At 51.3% G+C, this 20,127-nt stretch overlaps 1 protein-coding gene across 1 annotated transcript in view; it reads right to left on the bottom strand.

Annotated features, from left to right (window-relative positions):
* The window catches only part of LOC140411422 (pecanex-like protein 2), a 429,375-nt gene that overhangs the window by 210,776 nt on the left and 198,472 nt on the right, over nucleotides 1-20,127 (bottom strand). Inside the window, exon 21 of the mRNA XM_072500529.1 lies at nucleotides 12,684-12,825. Coding sequence (XP_072356630.1) covers nucleotides 12,684-12,825 — 142 coding nt within the window. The remainder of the gene's footprint in view (nucleotides 1-12,683; nucleotides 12,826-20,127) is intronic.

The following is a 20,127-nucleotide window of genomic DNA, read 5'->3' on the forward strand; positions in this document are numbered from 1 at the left end:
ATCTGGATCCCCAAGTAGCGAAAGTCCCTTGTTACCTTCCTCAACGGTAAGTCCTCTATTTCTCTGCTCTGCTCCCCTGGATGCACCACAAACAGCTCACTTTTCCCCATGTTCAGCTTATATCCTGAAAATTCTCCAAACTCCCCAAGTATCCGCATTATCTCTGGCAACCCTTCCGCCGGGTCTGCCACATACACCAATAAATCGTCCGCGTAAAGAGATACCCGGTGTTCCTCTCCTCCCCTGAGTACTCCCCTCCACTTCCTGGAGCCCCTCAATGCTATTGCCAGGGGCTCAATCGCCAGTGCAAACAATAATGGAGACAGAGGATATCCCTGCCTCGTCCCTCTATGGAGCCGAAAATACGCAGACCCCCGTCCATTCGTGACCACGCTCACCATCGGGGCCCTATACAGCAGCTGTACCCATCTAATATACTCATCTCCAAAGCCAAATCTCCTCAACACCTCCCACAAATAATCCCACTCCACTCTATCAAATGCTTTCTCGGCATCCATCGCCACCACTATCTCCGCTTCCCCCTCTGGTGGGGGCATCATCATTACCCCTAGCAGCCTCCGTATATTCGTATTCAGCTGTCTCCCCTTCACAAACCCAGTTTGGTCCTCATGGACTACCCCCGGGACACAATCCTCTATCCTCATTGCCATTACCTTGGCCAGAATCTTAGCGTCTACATTTAGGAAGGAAATAGGTCTATAGGACCCGCATTGCAGCGGGTCTTTTTCCTTCTTTAGGAGAAGCGATATCATTGCCTCCGACATAGTCGGGGGCAGCTGTCCCCTTTCCTTCGCCTCATTAAAGGTTCTCATCAGTATCGGGGCAAGCAAGTCCACATATTTCCTATAAAATTCGACTGGAAATCTATCCGGTCCCGGAGCCTTCCCCGCCTGCATACTCCTAATTCCTTTCACTACTTCCTCTATCTCGATCTGTGCTCCCAGTCCCACCCTCTCCTGCTCCTCCACCTTAGGAAATTCCAGCCGGTCCAGGAAGCACATCATTCTCTCCTTCCCATCCGGGGGCCGAGCTTCGTATAATCTTTTATAGAATGCCTTGAACACTCCATTCACTCTCTCCGCTCCCCGCTCTATCTCTCCTTCCTCATCCCTCACTCCCCCTATTTCCCTCGCTGCTCCCCTTTTCCTCAATTGATGGGCCAGCAACCTGCTCGCCTTCTCCCCATACTCATACTGTACACCCTGTGCCTTCCTCCACTGTGCTTCTGCAGTACCCGTTGTCAGCAAGTCAAATTCTACGTGTAACCTTTGCCTTTCCCTGTACAGTCCCTCCTCCGGTGCCTCCGCATATTGCCTGTCCACCCGCAGAAGTTCTTGCAGCAACCGCTCCCGTTCCCTACTCTCCTGCTTTCCTTTATGTGCCCTTATTGATGTCAGCTCCCCTCTAACCACTGCCTTCAGCGCCTCCCAGACCACTCCCACCTGGACCTCCCCATTATCATTGAGTTCCAAGTATTTTTCAATGCACCCCCTCACCCTTAGACACACCCCTTCATCTGCCATTAGTCCCATGTCCATTCTCCAGGGTGGACGCCCTTCTGTTTCCTCCCCTATCTCCAAGTCTACCCAATGTGGAGCGTGATCCGAAATGGCTATAGCCGTATACTCAGTCCCCCTCACCTTCGGGATCAACGCCCTTCCCAAAACAAAAAAGTCTATTCGCGAATAAACTTTGTGGACATAGGAGAAAAACGAAAACTCCTTACTCCTAGGTCTACTAAATCTCCACGGGTCTACTCCTCCCATCTGCTCCATAAAATCTTTAAGCACCTTGGCTGCAGCCGGCCTCCTTCAAGTCCTGGATCTCGACCTGTCCAGCCCTGGCTCCAGCACCGTATTAAAATCTCCCCCCATTACCAACTTTCCCACCTCTAGGTCCGGGATGCGTCCTAGCATGCGCCTCATAAAATTGGCATCATCCCAGTTCGGGGCATATACGTTTACCAAGACCACCGCCTCCCCCTGTAATTTGCCACTCACCATCACGTATCTGCCCCCGCTATCCGCCACTATGGTCTTTGCCTCAAACATAACCCGCTTCCCCACTAGTATAGCCACCCCCCTGTTTTTCGCATCTAGCCCCGAATGAAACACCTGCCCCACCCATCCTTTGCGTAGTCTAACCTGGTCTATAAGTTTCAAGTGCGTCTCTTGTAACATAACCACGTCTGCCTTAAGTTTCTTAAGGTGTGCGAGTACTCGTGCCCTCTTTATCGGCCCGTTCAGCCCTCTCACATTCCACGTGATCAACCGGGTTGGGGGGCTTTTTACCCCCCCCCACTTGTCGATTAGCCATCCCCTTTTTCCAGCTCCTCACCCGGTTCCCACGCAGCTGTGTCCCCCCCAGGCGGTGCCCCCCCGCCCACCCCACCCCATTCCGGCTCCCCCCTCTCCCCAGCAGCAGCAACCCTCCCCCCCCCCCCCCCCCCCCCCCCCCGCTAGATCCCCCACTAGCGTAGTTACACCCCTCATGTTGCTCCCAGAAGTCAGCAAACTCTGGCCGACCTCGGCTTCCCCCCGTGACCTCGGCTCGCACCGTGCGACGCCCCCTCCTTCCTGCTTCCCTATTCCCGCCATGATTATCATAGCGCGGGAACAAAGCCCGCGCTTCCCTTTTGGCCCCGCCCCCCATGGCCAACGCCCCATCTCCTACACCTCCCTTCCTCCCTCCACCACCACCTGTGGAAGAGAGAAAAGTTACCGCATCACAGGATTAATAACATAAAACTCATCTTTCCCCCCCTTTTTCCCCCCCTCTTCGCCGCCCATACTTGCCCCACCACTTTGTTTCAAACGTTCTTTTTTAATAACCCGCTTATTCCAGTTTTTCTTCCACAATAAAAGTCCACGCCTCATCCGCCGTCTCAAAGTAGTGGTGCCTCCCTTGATATGTGACCCACAGTCTTACCGGTTGCAGCATTCCAAATTTTATCTTCTTTTTGTGAAGCACCGCCTTGGCCCGATTAAAGCTCGCCCTCCTTCTCGCCACCTCCGCACTCCAGTCTTGATATACGCGGATCACCGCGTTCTCCCACCTACTGCTCCGAGTTTTCTTTGCCCATCTAAGGACCATCTCTTTGTCCTTCAAACGGAGGAATCTCACCACTATGGCTCTAGGAATTTCTCCTGCTCTCGGTCCTCGCGCCATCACTCGGTATGCTACCTTCACCTCCAGCGAACCCGCCGGGGCCTCCGCTCCCAATAACGAGTGCAGCATCGTGCTCACATGTGCCCCGACGTCTGCTCCTTCTGCACCTTCAGGAAGACCAAGAATCCTTAAATTATTCCTCCTCGCGTTATTCTCCAGCACCTCCAGTCTTTCCACACATCGTTTATGGTGTGCCTCGTGCATCTCCGTCTTCACCACCAGGCCCTGTATATCGTCCTCGTTCTCGGCAGCCTTTGCCTTCACGACCCGAAGCTCCCGCTCCTGGGTCTTTTGTTCCTCCTTTAGCCCTTCGATCGCCTGTAATATCGGGGCCAACAGCTCCTTCTTCATTTCCTTTTTAAGTTCTTCCACGCAGCGTTTCAAAAACTCTTGTTGTTCAGGGCCCCATGTTAAACTGCCACCTTCCGTCGCCATCTTGGTTCTTGCTTGCCTTCCTTGCCGCTGCTCCAAAGGATCCACTGCAATCTGGCCACTTCCCTCTCCTTTTTCCATCCGTTTCCAGGGGGGATTCCCTTCTGGTTTACCGCACAGTGCTTCTAGCCGTTAAAATTGCCGTTGGGGCTCTTATTAAGAGCCCAAAAGTCCGTTCCACCGGGAGCTGCCGAAACGTGCGACTTAGCTGGTCATCGCCGCACCCGGAAGTCGTGATTGCCTTTTCAACGGCTCCCCTTTTTTGTTACGACACGTCATCTACTGTTTGTATTTCAGTCATACATGTTAATAGTGTTTTAAATTATTTATAATTATTTTATATTAAATATATTTAGAATGGAACATCCTTAATTTGAACGTTTTTTCGTTTACGGCAAGCCTACATGATACTTTAATAACCTTTTAATTTTTATTTTAACTATTATTTTGTATTGAATCACACTATATTATTAATATTATTATTTTTTTTAAAACCCTTCTCATACAGTAGACCCAAAATTTTTAAGCAATGTGGACTAAAGTCGCTTCTGGGGCCCCTCTGGGATTAGGGGCCCTGAAGCTTAAGCTTCATTAGTTTCATAGTAGATCCGCCCCTGTTCGTATTCTTATGTTTCCATTTTAAATTTCTGTATTCCCATTTTTAAAAATATATATTTTTATTCTCCTCCTTTTTCACATTTTCTCCCGCATTTACACCCATCAACAACAAACAATAATCAGCAACAGATATGTCAATCCTCATAACAGTAACAACGCTCTCATCCGCCCACCAACCCCCAAACATCAGCCCGCATGTTTCCATAAACAAATGACAAAAAGGAATCAGGGATTACCCATAGTCACCTTTAATATACTCAGCCCCCTCCCCCCCAACCCTCCCACCCCCCCAACTAATGTTCAATGTTATCCAGTTCTTGAAAGTGCATAATAAATAGTGCCCATGACTTGTAGAACCCCTCCGAGCTTCCCCTCAGTTCGAACTTAACCTTCTCAAGGGTCAAGTATTCCAACCGGTCCCCCCGCCATGCCAGGGCACTGGGTGGAGAGGCTGCTCTCCATCCCAGCAGGATCTGCCTTCGGGCGATCAACGAGGCGAAAGCTATGATATCTGCCTCCGCACCCGTTTCCAACCCTGGCTGGTCCGACACCCCGAATATGGCCTCCCGGGGACCCGGGTCCAGTTTCACACGTACCACCTGGCAAATTACCCGAAACACCTCCATCCAGTACTCCCCTAGCTTTGGACAGGACTTAAACATATGAACGTGATTGGCGGCGCCCCCCCCACCCCCGCACCGCTCACACACATCCTCAACTCCTTCAAAAAATCGTCTCATCCGCGCCCTCGTGAGGTGTGCTCTATATACCACCTTCAGCTGTATCAGCCCCAACCTCGCACATGAGGTGGAGGCATTCATTCTCCGGAGCACCTCACACCAGACCCCCTCCTCTATAACCTCTCCCAGCTCTTCCTCCCACTTTGCTTTGATCCCTTCCAGTGGTGCCTTATCCTCTTCCAAAATAGCTCAGTACACTGCTGACACTGCCCCCTTCTCCAGTCCCCTTGTCGTCAACACCTCCTCCAGCAATGTGGAGGCCGGTTCCTCTGGGAAGCTCTGTATCTCCTTCCTGGCAAAATCCCGAACCTGCATGTACCTAAACACTTCTCCCTGCTCCAGCCCATACGTCGCTTCCAACTCCCTCAATCCTGCAAACCGACCCCGAAGAAACAAATCTTTTAGTGTCTTAATCCCCTTCTCTTCCCATTTCCGAAAACATCCATCCCACCTCCCTGGCTCAAATCTATGGTTCCCCCGAATCGGCATTTCCCTTGACCCTGCCCCCAACCCGAAGTGTTAGCAAAACTGCCTCCAGATTTTCAATGAAGCTATTATTACCGGACTCTCTGAGTATTTCCCCGGAGCTATCGGGAGTGACGCTGTTGCTAGTGTTTTCAGCCCCGACCCCCTGCACAACCTCTCATCCATTCTGACCCACTGGGAATCAAACCCCTCTGACCCAGCTCCACACCTTCTCCACATTCGCTGCCCAGTGGTAGTACAACAAGTTCGGGAGACCCAAACCCCCTGCCTGCCTTCCCCTCTGTAGCAGCACCTTTCTCACTCTGGCCACCTTCCCTCCCCATATAAACGAGGTAATCCTTCCCTCAATCTCCCTGAAAAAAGACTTTGGCAGGAAAATCGGTAGGCATTGAAAAATAAACAGAAATTGCGGCAACACATTCATTTTGACCACCTGTACCCGACCCGCCAGTGACAGAGGAAGGCCATCCCACCTTGCCAGATCGGCTTTCACTCTCCCCACCAAACTAGTGATGTTGTACCTGCGAAGCCTCCCCCACTCCCGGGCAACCTCCACCGCCAGATACCTAAAGTGAGTCCCTGCCCTACAGAATGGCAGCCCCCCCACCCCTGCCCCCACCCCCGGCCAAGACACCACAAAAAACTCACTCTTGTCCAAGTTCAGCTTGTACCCCGAGAAAGACCCAAATACCCGCAGTAGCTCCAATATTCCTCCTATCGACGCAGTCGGTTCCGACACGTACAGCAGCAAGTTGTCGGCATATAAGGACACCCTATGCTCTATCCCGCCCCCCCCCACCCCGCACTATTCCTTTCCCCTTTCCATGCTCCCGAACTTCTCAATGCGATGGCCAATGGCTCAATCGCAAGTGCAAACAGCAGGGGGGACATAGGACATCCCTGTCTCGTCCCACGGTGGAGAGAAAAGTATCTTGAACTGATATTATTTGTGCGGACACTCGCTTTCGGCTCCTTATATAGTAGCTTTACCCAGTTCACATGTCTTGGTCCAATCCCAAACCGCTCCAGCACTGCCATCAGGTACCCCCATTCTACCCGGTCAAACGCCTTCTCAGCGTCCAATACCACAACTACCTCTGTTTCCTTCCCTTCTGCCGGAGCCATAACTACGTTCAAAACTCTCCTAATGTTCGAAAACAGCTGCCTCCCTTTCACGAATCCCGTCTGATCCTCCCCTATCACCTTCGGAAGGTACTCCTCCAGCCTACCCGCCAGTACCTTCGCCAACACTTTTGCGTCCACATTCAGAAGTGATATGGGCCTATACGACCCACACTCCGTCGGATCCTTATCTTTTTTTAGCAACAGTGAAATCGATGCCTGCCCCAAGGTTTGCGGCAGCACCCCCTTTCCTATCGCCTCCTCAAACCTCCCCACCATCAGGGGTGCCAACCTGTCCTTGAATTTTTTATAATATTTCACCGGAAACCCATCCGGCCCTGCCACCTTCCCCGACTGCATCCTCCCAATCGCATCCTTTATCTCCTGCTCCACTATTGCTCCTTCTAATGTAGCCCTGTTCCCCTCCCCTAGCCTCGGGTACTCCAACCCATCTAGAAATTCCTGCATCTCACGGTCTCCCCCGGGTGGCTTGTACAACCTCTCATAAAATTCCTCAAAAACCTTGTTAATCAGCACTGGAGCCACCACCAAATTCCCTGTCCTATCCCTCACCTGAAGAATTTCCCTTACCGCTGCCTCCCTCCGGAGCTGACCTGCTAACATGCTTTATCTCCATGTTCATAAACTGCACCCCTTGCTCGTCTCAGTTGGCCTTCCTGGTGGACAGTCGGTCGAAGCTCGCCTGTAGTTCCTTCCTCTTTTCCAGCTTCGCTGGGTCCCCATCTTCTGCATACCTCCTATCTACCTCCAACATCTCATCTATTACCCTCTGCCACTCCAACCTCTCCTCTTTGTCCACCCTGGCCTTAAACAAAATTACCTCAGCCCTCACCACCGCCTTTAGAGCCTCCCAGACGACTGCCTTCGACACCTCACCCGTACAGTTGAAACCTACATATTCCTTAATTACCTTTTCAATTTTCTCACAGAACATTTGGTTCCCCAAAAGCCCCACATCTAATTTCCACCCCGGTCTCTGCGCTACCCCCTTCTCCAGCACCATATCCACCCAATGTGGAGCGTGATCTGACACTGCAATTGCCGAGTATTCCGACCTCTTGACTCCAGCCAGCAAAGCTTTTCCCACCACAAATAAGTCGATCCGCGAGTATACCTTATGGACCGCTGAGAAAAACGAATACTCCCGGTCCCTTGGGTGCAGGAACCTCCAAGGGTCCACCCCTCCCATTTCCACCATTAGGGGCTGATTTAGCACAATGGGTTAAATCGCTGGCTTGTAATGCAGAACACAGCCAGCAGCGCGGGTTCAATTCCCGTACCAGCCTCCCCGAACAGGCGCCGGAATGTGGCGACTAGGGGCTTTTCACAGTAACTTCACTGAAGCCTACTTGTGACAATAAGTGATTGTTATTATTATTATTATTATTAACCCAGCCAGCGCCTTCCCCCCCCTGATGGGACCAGCGAGCACGGCCGTGATCTGTCCAACCTTGGCTCCTGCACCAAGTTCCAGTCCCTTCCCACAATCAGCTCATGCGTGTCCAAGTCGGGAATGGCCCCAAACACCTTCCTCGCGAATCCCACATCGTCCCAATTGGGACCGTATACACTTAACAGCGCCACTAATCTCCCCTCCAGCGCCCCTGCCACAATCACATATCTACCCCCCTGATCTCCATCTGGAAGCGTACCCTTTTGCTGACCAACACCGCTACCCCTCGAGCCCTCCCATCAAATCCGGAGTGAAACACTTGGCTAACCCAGCCCTTTTTAAGTCTCACCTGGTCCTTCACCCTCAAGTGATGTCTCCTGCAGCATTGCTACATCGGCATTCAAACTTTTAAGATGTGCAAGCACCCTTGACCTCTTGACCAGACCTCCTAGCCCTCTTACGTTCCACATGACTATCCTTACTGGGGGTCTCTCACCACCCCCCCACCACCTTTCTTATCCACCATCACCATACCACCGGGCCCTGCCCTATAAGCCTGACCCGCCCCTGTCCATTGTTAACATCGAACCCCTCCCCCCCCTCCCAAGAACCCCCCCCCTACAAAAACATCCCCCAACATCCATCCCTAACCCCCCTCTCGCTCGCCTTGTAGGCCCATTGAAGCCTGCTATCCAGGCTCCAACGTCCGCAGCCCTCCTCTCACCTCACCCCCGTTCACTAACTGACTTTAGTTAGCTAGCGCGGGTGGCTCCCCCCCGCCAAAACATATCGCCCCTTCCACCCAGTCCCAGAGAAAGAAACAACAAAACAAACCCAACAATCCAACCCCTACAATTCACTAATATAACATTTAACCTTCGCAACACAGAACGCCATTAACTTGAACTCTGTAACAATGCAAAGAGAAGTAAATTGCAATACAAATCAGTAAAAAGAAAGTTGTAACATTTATACATTTTCCAGCTGCTCAAACACAGTTCACAGTCTCTCTTCCAGTTCCACTCTTCACATCTGTCCCAAGCCTTCTGCCCTCACGAACGCCTCAGCCGCCTCCGCTGTCTCAAAATAAAAGTCTTTAGCGTTATATGTTACTCTCAGCTTCGCCGGGTACACCATACCAAATCGCACCCCCTTCTTGTACAAAGCCGCCTTCACTCGCCCAAACGCCGCTCGTCTTTTTGCCAACTCCACCGTCAAGTCCTGGTAGATCCGAACCACAGTACCACCCCACAGCAGCTCACAGTTCTGCTTCGCCCAGCTTAATACCTTCTCCTTCATGCAAAACTTCATGCCCTTGGCGGCTCGTTCACTTTGAACTTCGGCCTTAATGACCGGTGAGCTCGGTCTAGCTCGTACAGGGTGGGGCTCTCATCCTCCCCCATCAGCTCCGCCAACTTCTTAGCGAAGTATTGCGTTGGCCTTGGGCCCTCTGTCCCTTTGGGCAAGCCCACAATTCTCAAATTGTGCCACCTTGAGCGGTTTTCCAAGTTTTCCAGCTTTGCTCGGAGTCCTCTGTTAACCTCCACCACCCTCCGCAGCTCGTCCCCCATTGAGGTGACCTGGTCGCTGTGTCGTGACACGGCCTCCTCCACTTCCTTCATCTTCTTGCCCTGCTCTCTCACCTCGGCCGTGCCTTTGCCACCTCCACCCTCATCAGACCGATTGCCTCCTCCACCAATGACTTCAACATGACCGCCGTCTCTTTCCTCAAGGCCTCCATGTGCCTCGCAAACTGTTTTTCCAGCTCCACCGCCATCACCTCGGTCATCTTCTCCACCGTAAGTAGTGCGGCCCCGCCTTGCAGTTCGGCTTCCGCCATCCTGTCAACACCTTTGCTCGTCTTCTCCTTCGGCGGCGAACCAGCATTTCCTCCTTTCTTCGACGCTGCTCTTCGCATCCTTTAGCGGTTTATTGTTTTTTATCTTCTTTCTTTTCTCCTCTCTCCCCCTTCACCCTCCTGTCCTTCATCAATCTGACTTCTTCTTCTTTTTTGGGGGGAGAAAAAAAAACATTTACCAAACTTCCTTAAACCTTCTTTTATGCTCCTCTACATTCACCCAGAGCTCCCCTGGGACCAGGCTTCAGCCTTCTTTCTTCCTCCTAGGTGGGAGACATCCGACGTGAACACCCTCCCTACATAGTGCCCTGGCCTCGGGCCTGCCGCCTCGGCTCTGCTCTGACCTCGACGCCGCGCTGGGCCCAACGCCTCAGCCCCCGCTGCCCGACACCCGCGCGGGGTTCTTTGCCAGTTTTTAAACCGGTCCCACTGGCTGCTCGCGACGGCCCCAAAGACCGACGATAGTCGAGGGGGTGCGTGAAGACTCGGGGATTTCCCTGAAATCGCCGCGAATCGCGGCCACCGGCGGGAGCTCTTGTTGCTGCGCCCGCCCTGCTCACCCATACCACCGGACGACTGTATTCACAAGAAGTGCAGGTAACTGGGGTTACGGGGATAGGATGGGGAGTGGGTCTAGCTCGGGTGCTTGTTCAAGGGGCCGATGGGCCTCATTCTGCACTGTAATATATGATTAACTTCTTGCGTTGTAAGGGCAAGGATCCCAATGGGTGCCCTGCAGCTATTTAATGCTGGAATCTGCTTTGTAGTGAGGCTTCCACCTGCATCTCAGAAGGAAGTCCTGCCTTAGAGAGCTGCTGTCCAATCAGATGGCCAGCAGGTCTGTGGTCCCAGCATCACCAGTTGCCACTATTGGGTGTAAACGGCAGAGAGGGATAAGAGATCCTTGAGTGTGTTCACTAAAACCTCTGCAACAGGTTGTTTCTGATAGTGGTTAATGGATGTTTTTCGAACTGGAGGAAGGTTTAGAGGGGAGTCCACCATGGGTCAGAGTTTGGACCCTTGCTCTTCCTGATATATATTCATAACCTAGATGTTGGTGCACAGTTTCAGAGCTTCCAGCTGATATGAAACTTGGGTAAGCATTGTGAACTGAGAGGAGAATAGTGTCGATGTGAGGAGAAACCTTTTCATACCGAATGTGGTTAAGGTCTGGAGTGCTCTGCCTGAGAGTGTAATAGAAGTAAGTTCAATCGAAGCATTCAAAGGGGAATTAGATTGTTATCAGAAAAGTAAGATGTGCAAGCTTACATGGGGAAGACGGGGTGATGTCACCCGGTGAATTGTTCACCTGGAGAACTGGTGTAGTAGACTCGATGGGCGCTGAATGACCTCATTCTGCGTTGAAACAATTCTGTGATGACTGGCAGTCCCACTATGCTCGTGAACACATGTATGTCTAGGGTCAGGGTCTCGCCAGTGTTGCTCGTTGTGTCTTTACTTAATTTGCTCTGTTTTATAACCTTTGCTCTAGCGTCGCCAGGTATCTTTATGATACCACCACGAGGTTCAAGTTCAAGTGCTGATCAATAATTCAATGCACCAGTTAGTAAGTTTCAAATCAGAACACATTTATTATACACAGTCAATCACTACTCATGTATAAAACTCTACTTACTAGACTATCTCTAACACTAAGAGGCCTATACTTAGCTTTGGAACTGGCCCATCAGCTCAGGGGAACAAATGGCCTTTCGTCCGATTCTGAGTCTGCAGGCTTCGAAGCTGGTATAGACTGGTAGCTAGGAGCGCCTATCTCGTAGCGTGCGTTGACTGGAGACTTACTTGGTTGGTGCAGCTGCTAGGCAGGTCACGGTCAAGGGTTGTTTCGAGCTGCTGAGAGGCCCTGCCAAGAAGGATGAATTGAACTTGGGGACTCTACTTTATAGTCCCCAGGGGCTTTGCGCCGTTCGGGGCGGACCCCGTACCAGGTTTCAAGTGATTGGACTAAGTTCTGATCACTTGGATCGATTTCTCCAATACTGGAGCTGTTCCCTGATCACTGGGCGGTTCCTAAGTGTCCGTTGGCCTTCCTTTGTCTTGGCTCCTGCTGGCGCCGAGGAGTCTGGCTTGGCCTTGTTTATCTTAACTGTTTCCAATTGTTCCCGGGGATCGCGCATCAATATATAAATGTTTGTTAGTTTCAGTGCTGTCTGGATTCCTGCAAGTTCTGATATACAGGAAACTTTGCACCTGCTTGTCTTTCCTGCGTTTGACTGAATTTCCCTGCATTCTTAGCGGATCTCCATTTTAAAGTCGGGAAGTGGCCAACCCAGGTGGCTACACCAGGATATGAGGGGGCTTGTGATAGTTCACCACTGAGGGTGAGCTCGCACAAGGAGCTCACCACTTGGATAGTTATAGGCCAAAGGTTTGCTACAGTTTGTTGCACTACACTACACATTTAACAGAGAATTTACAACACACAAACAGGCCACTTGGTCCAATCAGTCTATGCTGGTGTTTCTCGTCAATATGAACAGTTTCCTAATCCCACGTGCTCTCCCTTTTCTGAATCCCTTCAGCCCGATTTCCTTCAAATATCTAACCTATTCTTGAGTGAGCTTTGTTCATTAACCCCTTCAGTGCATTCCACAGCCCCACAATCGTTGGTGTATTTCAAGTTTCTCCTTCTTTAGCATTACTCCAGAGGCTAACAGACCATTCTAGTTATGTACAGCCAAACAGCACTTGGATTAGAATTGATTAACCATTGCCATCAAAAAGGCACATTTGAGAACCTGTAAAGGCAATTAATAAATTTTCTAAAAATAAAATAAAAATATATAAATGTGCAGCAGCTTACTGTAAGCCAAGTTTCTTCTGACTACTGAGAGAGAAAGCATCATTGGTGAGTCCATTGAGCACCACAGCTGGATAAATGATGTACTTCTCCAAACATAGAAGCCAAACGTACAATCGCTCAAACCACATTAATTGGGCTGCATCTGGAACACAAAACAAAACATTTCCGGAATCAAAGCGGGAGCAAATACATCGTAATTGGTTGTGTAACCAAGGTAAGTGGGTGGAGATCAGGTGCTAATCAGTCAGGATCTAATGGTGGAACAAGCTCGACAGGCTGCATGGCCTCCACCATTCCGATGATTTCTTCAAGGGATACGATAATACTACAAATGGGGAGGCACTATTATTAATGTCATCTGGAACTCAAGTCTGCGATCCCTTCCTTTCTCCGTTAAATACAGGTGATTTTACAGATTTTCAGTGCTTTTTTATTTATTCGTTCATTGGATATGGGCATTGCTGCCTCAACTAACATTTATTGCCCTTGAGAAGATGGTGATGAGCCACCTTCTTGCACCACTGTGGTGTAGGTATACCACAGTGCAGTTAGGGAGGGAGTTCTAGGGGTTTGACACAGCATCAGTGAAGGAACGATGATATAGTTCCAAGTCAGGATGGTGTGTGGCTTGGAGGGAAAGTTGCAGATATCAGTGTCGTCATGTATCTGTCCTTATAGGAGATGTGGTTGCGGATTTGGAAAGCGCTGTCGAAGGAGTCATGGTGAGTTGCTGCCACTGTGCATTGGTGGTGGAGGGAGTGAATGTTTAAGGTGGTGAATGGGGTGCCAATCAAGCAGGCTGCTTTGTTCAGGATGGTTTTTGAGTGTTGTTGGGTCTGCAGTCATCCAGGCAAGTGGGGAGTATTCCATCACACTCCTGACTTGTGCCTTGTAGATGGTGGACAGGCTTTGGGGAGTCAGGAGGTGAGTTACTCACCACAGAATCCCCAGCCTCTGACCTGATCTTGCAACAGCACTGTTTATATGGCTGATCCAGTTCAGTTTGTGGTCAATGGTAAACCACAGGGTGTCGCAAACCATTTTGCTTCAGCTTGGGCAATCTGGGCACTTGGAAGGTGAAGAGGTAAGAAATCAGAGATCACCTCTGCACTATGATTTTTGACTTTTCATGTGGATTGCAGCTGGCACCTTGGACCAGATACCCCACCACACACCTCTAATTGCAATGCTTGGGTTCAAACCAGACCAAGTGCACAAGTAAAAGTCTGTCCTTTCAACTAATTTTAACTGTCTTATGGATATCTATTTCTTTTTTAATCTTTTTATTTGCCGCATTTTCATCATTTTCACCATACAAATAAACAAAAAAACCAGAAACAACAGCAAAACGACCCCACCAATGTGCAACCTAAAACATCGACCCCCAAGTTAAAACAAAAAGCAAACAACAAACCAAACCCTCCATCCTCCATGGTTCAACGGCAACCAACTCCCGAAAGTGCATGATAAACAAACTCCATGAATTGTAGAACCCCTCCTTTGCCCCATCAGCTCAAACCTCCCCGTCTCCAGGGTCATAAACTCCGGCAGATCGCCCCGTCACACCGAGGCTTGCCGGGCCCCTCCCATATCGCTCACAGACATCCTCCACCCCCTCAAAGAAACGGCTCATCCTTTCTTTTGTGAGGTGCGCCCTGTACACCGCCTTCAATTGTATCAGCCCCAACCTCGCACACGAGGTTGAGGCATTCACCCTCCACAGCACCTCACACCACAGACCCTCTTCCATCGCCTCGCCCAGCTCCTCCTCCCAATTAGCCTTAATCCCCTCCATGGACACCCTGTCCTCCTCCAAAATCCTCCCATAGATTACCGATACTGCCCCTCTCTACAACTCCCCTGCCGACAGTACCTCCTCCAACAGTGAGGAGGCCGGCGCTATCAGGAAGTTCGGGAACCCCTTCCTCGCGAAATCTCAGACTTGCAGGTCTAAACCCTTCCTCCTGCGCCAACTCGTGCTTCTCTCCCAACTTCTCCAACCTCGCCAATCGTCCCCACAGAAACAGATCCTTCACTGCCGTAATCCTCCTCTCCTCCCACGTCCGAAACCTTGCATCCATCCTCCCGGCTCGAAACGTTGCCTAAACCGCCGCCAGATCTTCAAAGTTGCCACCACCAGCAGGCTCACTAAATACTTGCCCGCGGCCATTGGGGTCAGCGTCGTTGCCAACGCCCTCAACCCAGACCACCTACACGAGCCCTCCTCCATCTTAACCCACCGGGACTCTCCCCCCACGGCCCAGCCCTGCACCTTCTCAGCATTCATCATCCAATAATAATATAAGTTTGGGAGGCCCAGTCGCCCCACCCGCCGACATCTGTCACCCTCTTTGCAGGACCACCCTCCTAACCCTGGCATCCTTCCCCCCTCAAATAAACAAGGTGACCAACTTGTCTACCTCCTTGAAAAACGACTTGGCTAGAAAGACCGGCAGGCACTGAAATAGGAACAGAAATCATGGAACACATTCATTTTAACTGTCTGCACCCGAACTGCCAATGACAGAGGGAGGTTATCCCACCTTGCCAAGTCGGCCTTCACCCTCCACCAAACTAGTACAATTATACCTTTGGAGCCTCCCCCGACTCAATCACGGGCCACTTGCACCCCCAAATACCTGAAGTGGGTAGCCGCCTTACGAATGGCAGCCCTCCCACCCCGGCCCCACTGCCAGCTGGGACACCATAAAATGCTCACTCTTACCTCGGTTCAATTTATATCCCCAGAACGACCCAAATCTTTGGAGCAGCCCCATTATATTCCCCACTGACTCGGCTCTGAGATATACAGTAGCAAATCATCCGAGTACAAGGATACCCCCTGTTCCATCCCCCCTCCCACTATCCCCTTCCACAAACCCAAGCTCCTTAAAGCGATGGCCAATGGCTCTGTCGCCAATGCAAACAACGGGGGGAGGGGGGGGGACACATAGGACCCCTGCCTAGTACCCCGGTACAGAGCAAATCACCCCAAACTCATGTTATTTGTGCGAGCACTCGCCATCGGCTCCTGATACAGCGGCCCAGCAGCTGTACCCACGCCGTAAACCTCGAACTTATAGAATCATACAATCTACAGTGCAGAAGGAGGCCATTCGGCCCATTGAGTCTTTACCGACCCTTGGAAAGGGCATCCTACTTAAGCCCACACCTCCACCTATCCCTGTAACCCAGTAACCCCACCCAACCTTTTTGGATACTAAGGGAAATTTAGCATGGCCAATCCACCTAACCTGCACATCTTTGGACTGTGGGAGGAAACCGGAGCACCCGGAGGAAACCCACGCAGACACGGGGAGAACGTGCAGACTCCACACAGACAGTGAGACAAGCTGGGAATCGAATCTGGGACCCTAGTGCTGTGAAGCAACCATTCAAACCAATGTGCTACTTGCCGCAGCACCTTTGCAAGTATCTTGGTATCCATATTTAATAGGGATATGGGCCTAAACAACCCACACTCCACTTCGTCCTTGTCCTTTTTAAACAGCAGGGAAATAGAAGCCTGCCCCAATTGCTGTGGCAAACCCCCTGTCTATCGTCTCCTCAAACATTCCCACCATCAGTGGCACCAATTTATCCTTAAAATTCTTATAATACTCCACTGGGAACCCATCTGGTCCTGCCACCTTCCCTTCTATTAGTCTTAAACAAGATCACCTCCCCCCTCACTACTGCCTTCAGAGCTTCCCAAACCACTGCCTGTGAAACTTCCCCTGTGTGGTGTTGGGTGTTCTGACACACAGAAGAGCCAACACAGTTGCATATGGTACAACGCTTCTTTATTTAAACTCACTATTTACAACTTGGTCTTTGCACTCTGCACGTGGGGGGTTCCCTGCTTGTGGTGTTTCAACAGCTCTTTCTTGTTTCCTTCTCCCCAGACCTACTGACCTCCAGGTGTCGTGCTCGTGCTTTTTATGTGGTTGGTGTTCTTGTCTGTGATTGGTTGTGGTGTTGTGTGCTCTGATTTGCCTGTTAGTGTGTCCATCATGATGTGTGTGTTTGAATATCATGACATCCCCCCTTTTTACAAAGATATGTGCCTACGTGGTAATAAATATGATCGTGACGTGAGTGCATCTAAGAGTGTGTGTGTGTCGTGTGCAGCATGTGTCTATGACGGAACTATGTACATGGGGCGATGTCGAGTGCGTCACATGAATCCAGTTGTACCATAACATAACAGAGATGCGAACGAGAGAAGAAGAAAAAAAATTTGAACAGTTGTCCAGTCAGACGACATCTGGAACGATAAACAACAACAGGTTATCATGTAAAATTGTCCAACTTATTAAACATATGAACTGTATTATAAGTCCATTCTAATGGGTTTGCGACGAATTCGGGTTGACCGCCTTAAGGGTGGATCAAGAACCACCGGCTGCTGTGCAGGCATGGCCATGGGTGGCGATGGAAAGGGCGTGATGTGCGGCAGCTCCACAAAGTCATCCTCGGAAGCCTGTTGAGGATCTGGCGTGTTGTGTGGCTGTGAGCGTGGAAGTCGGCGAAGGGCGCGCCGATTGCGGCGACGCACGGAACCATCCGGCATGCGAACCAGGAACGAGCGGGGAGCCACTTGTCGGAGGACTTCGGCCGGTGCTGACCAGCCACCATACGGTTGATGGACGCGTACTTTGTCTCCGGAGGACAGGGGGGGCAGGTCCGTCGCTCGTGTGTCGTACCGACCTTTCTGGCGATCACGCTGCAGTTGCATGTTCCGAAGAACCGCCTCATGGTCTGTTGTCGGTGCCAGGACGGAAGGTACCGTCGTCCTGAGGGAGCGACCCATTAGTAGCTGCGCTGGCGAGAGGCCCGTGGATAACGGGGCCGATCGATAGGCCAGCAAGGCAAGGTTAAAGTCCGATCCGTCATCAGCCGCCTTGCACAGGAGCCGCTTTGCGATGTGGACACCCTTTTCAGCCTTCCCGTTCGATTGTGGATGCAGAGGGCTGGATGTCACATGAGTGAAACCATATGCTGCGGCAAAGGACGACCATTCACGGCTGGCAAAACAAGGTCCATTGTCTGACATGACAGTCCTTGGAATGCCGTGGCGAGCAAACGTTTCCTTGCAGGCCCCAATGACTGCGGACGACGTCAGATCATGGAGAGGCATGACTTCCGGGTAGTTTGAGAAGTAGTCTATAATAACAATGTAATCTCTGCCGAGCGCGTGAAATAGGTCAACACCCACCTTCGCCCAGGGGGACGTCACCATCTCGTGTGGTAGAAGTGTTTCCGGAGGTTGCGCTGGCTGAAACCTCTGACAGGTTGTGCAGTTGAGCACCATGTTGGCTATGTCTTCATTAATACCCGGCCAATATACCGCCTCCCGGGCCCTTCGTCTGCATTTTTCGACGCCTAAGTGGCCTTCGTGTAGTTGACGAAGAATCATCTGGCGCACACTGTGTGGAATGACGATCCTATGCGATTTCATAAGGACCCCGTCTATATTGGTGAGATCATCTCGCACATTATAAAACTGGGGGCACTGCCCTTTTAGCCACCCTTCCGTCATGTGGCGCATCACTCGCTGCAGCAGAGGGTCAGTCGCCGTCTCTGCGCGTATGTGGGCCAGACAAGGATCATCAGCTGGCATATTTGCTGCTGTCAGAGTCACGTGTGCCTCAATTTGACGCACGAACCCCTCCGCATCTGGTGGTGTGCTCACTGCTCGGGAAAGAGTGTCCGCCACTATGAGTTCCTTCCCCGGAGTGTAGATCAGTTCAAAATCGTACCTCCTGAGTTTAAGTAAGATGCGCTGGAGGCGAGGAGTCATGTCGTTCAGGTCTTTGTTAATGATGTTGACCAGGGGGCGGTGGTCAGTTTCGACCGTGAATCGTGGCAGGCCATACACATAGTCGTGGAACTTGTCCAGTCCAGTTAACAAGCCCAGGCATTCTTTTTCGATTTGCGCGTAGCGCTGTTCGGTAGGGGTCATGGCTCGTGAGGCATACGCAACCGGGGCCCATGATGACGTGCTGTCTTTTTGCAGGAGTACCGCTCCAATACCAGATTGGCTGGCGTCTGTTGAGATCTTTGTAGGGCGAGTCGTGTCAAAGAAGGCCAGCACTGGTGCCGTGACCAGTTTGTGCTTGAGCTCCTCCCATTCCCGCTGATGCGACTGGTGCCAGTTGAATTCCGTCGATTTTTTTACGAGATGGCGCATGTTTGTTGTATGAGAAGCCAGGTTGGGAATGAACTTCCCAAGGAAGTTGACCATGCCCAGGAATCTTAAGACAGCCTTCTTGTCAGCCGGTCGTGGCATGGCTGTGATGGCGCTAACCTTGTCTGCATCGGGACGGACCCCGGACCTTGAGATGTGGTCCCCGAGGAATTTCAGCTCCGTCTGGCCGAAAGCACACTTCGCACGGTTGAGACGCAGGCCATTTTGCCGTATGCGGGTGAAGACACGTCGAAGACGATGCATGTGTTCCTGCGGAGTGGTGGACCAAATGATGATATCGTCCACATATACACGTACCCCTTCGATGCCTTCCATCATCTGCTCCATAATGCGGTGGAATACTTCAGATGCCGAAATGATGCCGAATGGCATCCGGTTGTAGCAGAATCTGCCAAAAGGGGTGTTGAATGTGCATAGTCTTCGGCTGGCCGGGTCCAGTTTGATCTGCCAGAATCCTTTGGACGCATCCAATTTAGTGAATATGTTGGCTCGCGCCATCTCGCTGGTGAGGTCTTCTCGTTTCGGGATGGGATAGTGTTCCCGCATGATGTTGTTGTTCAGATCTTTTGGATCTATACATATACGGAGCTCGCCAGAGGGCTTCTTTACACAGACCATGGAGCTGACCCATGGCGTGGGCTCCGTGACCTTGGATAGGACCCCTTGGTCCTGAAGAATCTGCAGTTGTGCCTTGAGGCGGTCTTTGAGAGGCGCAGGAACCCTGCGAGGTGCGTGAACGACAGGGATGGCGTCCGGTCTGAGTCGAATCTTGTACGTGTGTGGCAATGTCCCCATGCCTTCAAAAACCTCCTGGTTGTGAGCGAGGAGGGAATGGAGATTCGCGTGGAACTCAGCATCCGGGAAGTCGGATATCTCATCTGGAGAGAGAGACATGATGCGCTGTACCAGGTGAAGGACCTTACACGCTTGTGCGCCCAGTAACGAGTCCTTTGATGAGCCCACAACTTCGAAGGGGAGTATGGCCGTGTACCTCTTGTGAGTCACCTGTAGCTGGCAAGATCCTACGGACGGGATAACGTTCCCGTTATAGTCAACCATCTTAAGCCGGGATGGTGTGATGGGTGGTTTGACCTTCATGGCCTGGACTGCAGAGTAAGCAATCAGGTTGGCGGATGCGCCGGTGTCCAGACGGAAGGCGACGCGCGATCGGTTGACCGTCAGGGTGGCACACCACTCATCGTCTGGATTGATGGCATTGACCTTGTTGACATC

The sequence above is a fragment of the Scyliorhinus torazame genome, chromosome 4 (assembly GCF_047496885.1).
Source record: "Scyliorhinus torazame isolate Kashiwa2021f chromosome 4, sScyTor2.1, whole genome shotgun sequence".
NCBI lineage: Eukaryota > Metazoa > Chordata > Chondrichthyes > Carcharhiniformes > Scyliorhinidae > Scyliorhinus > Scyliorhinus torazame.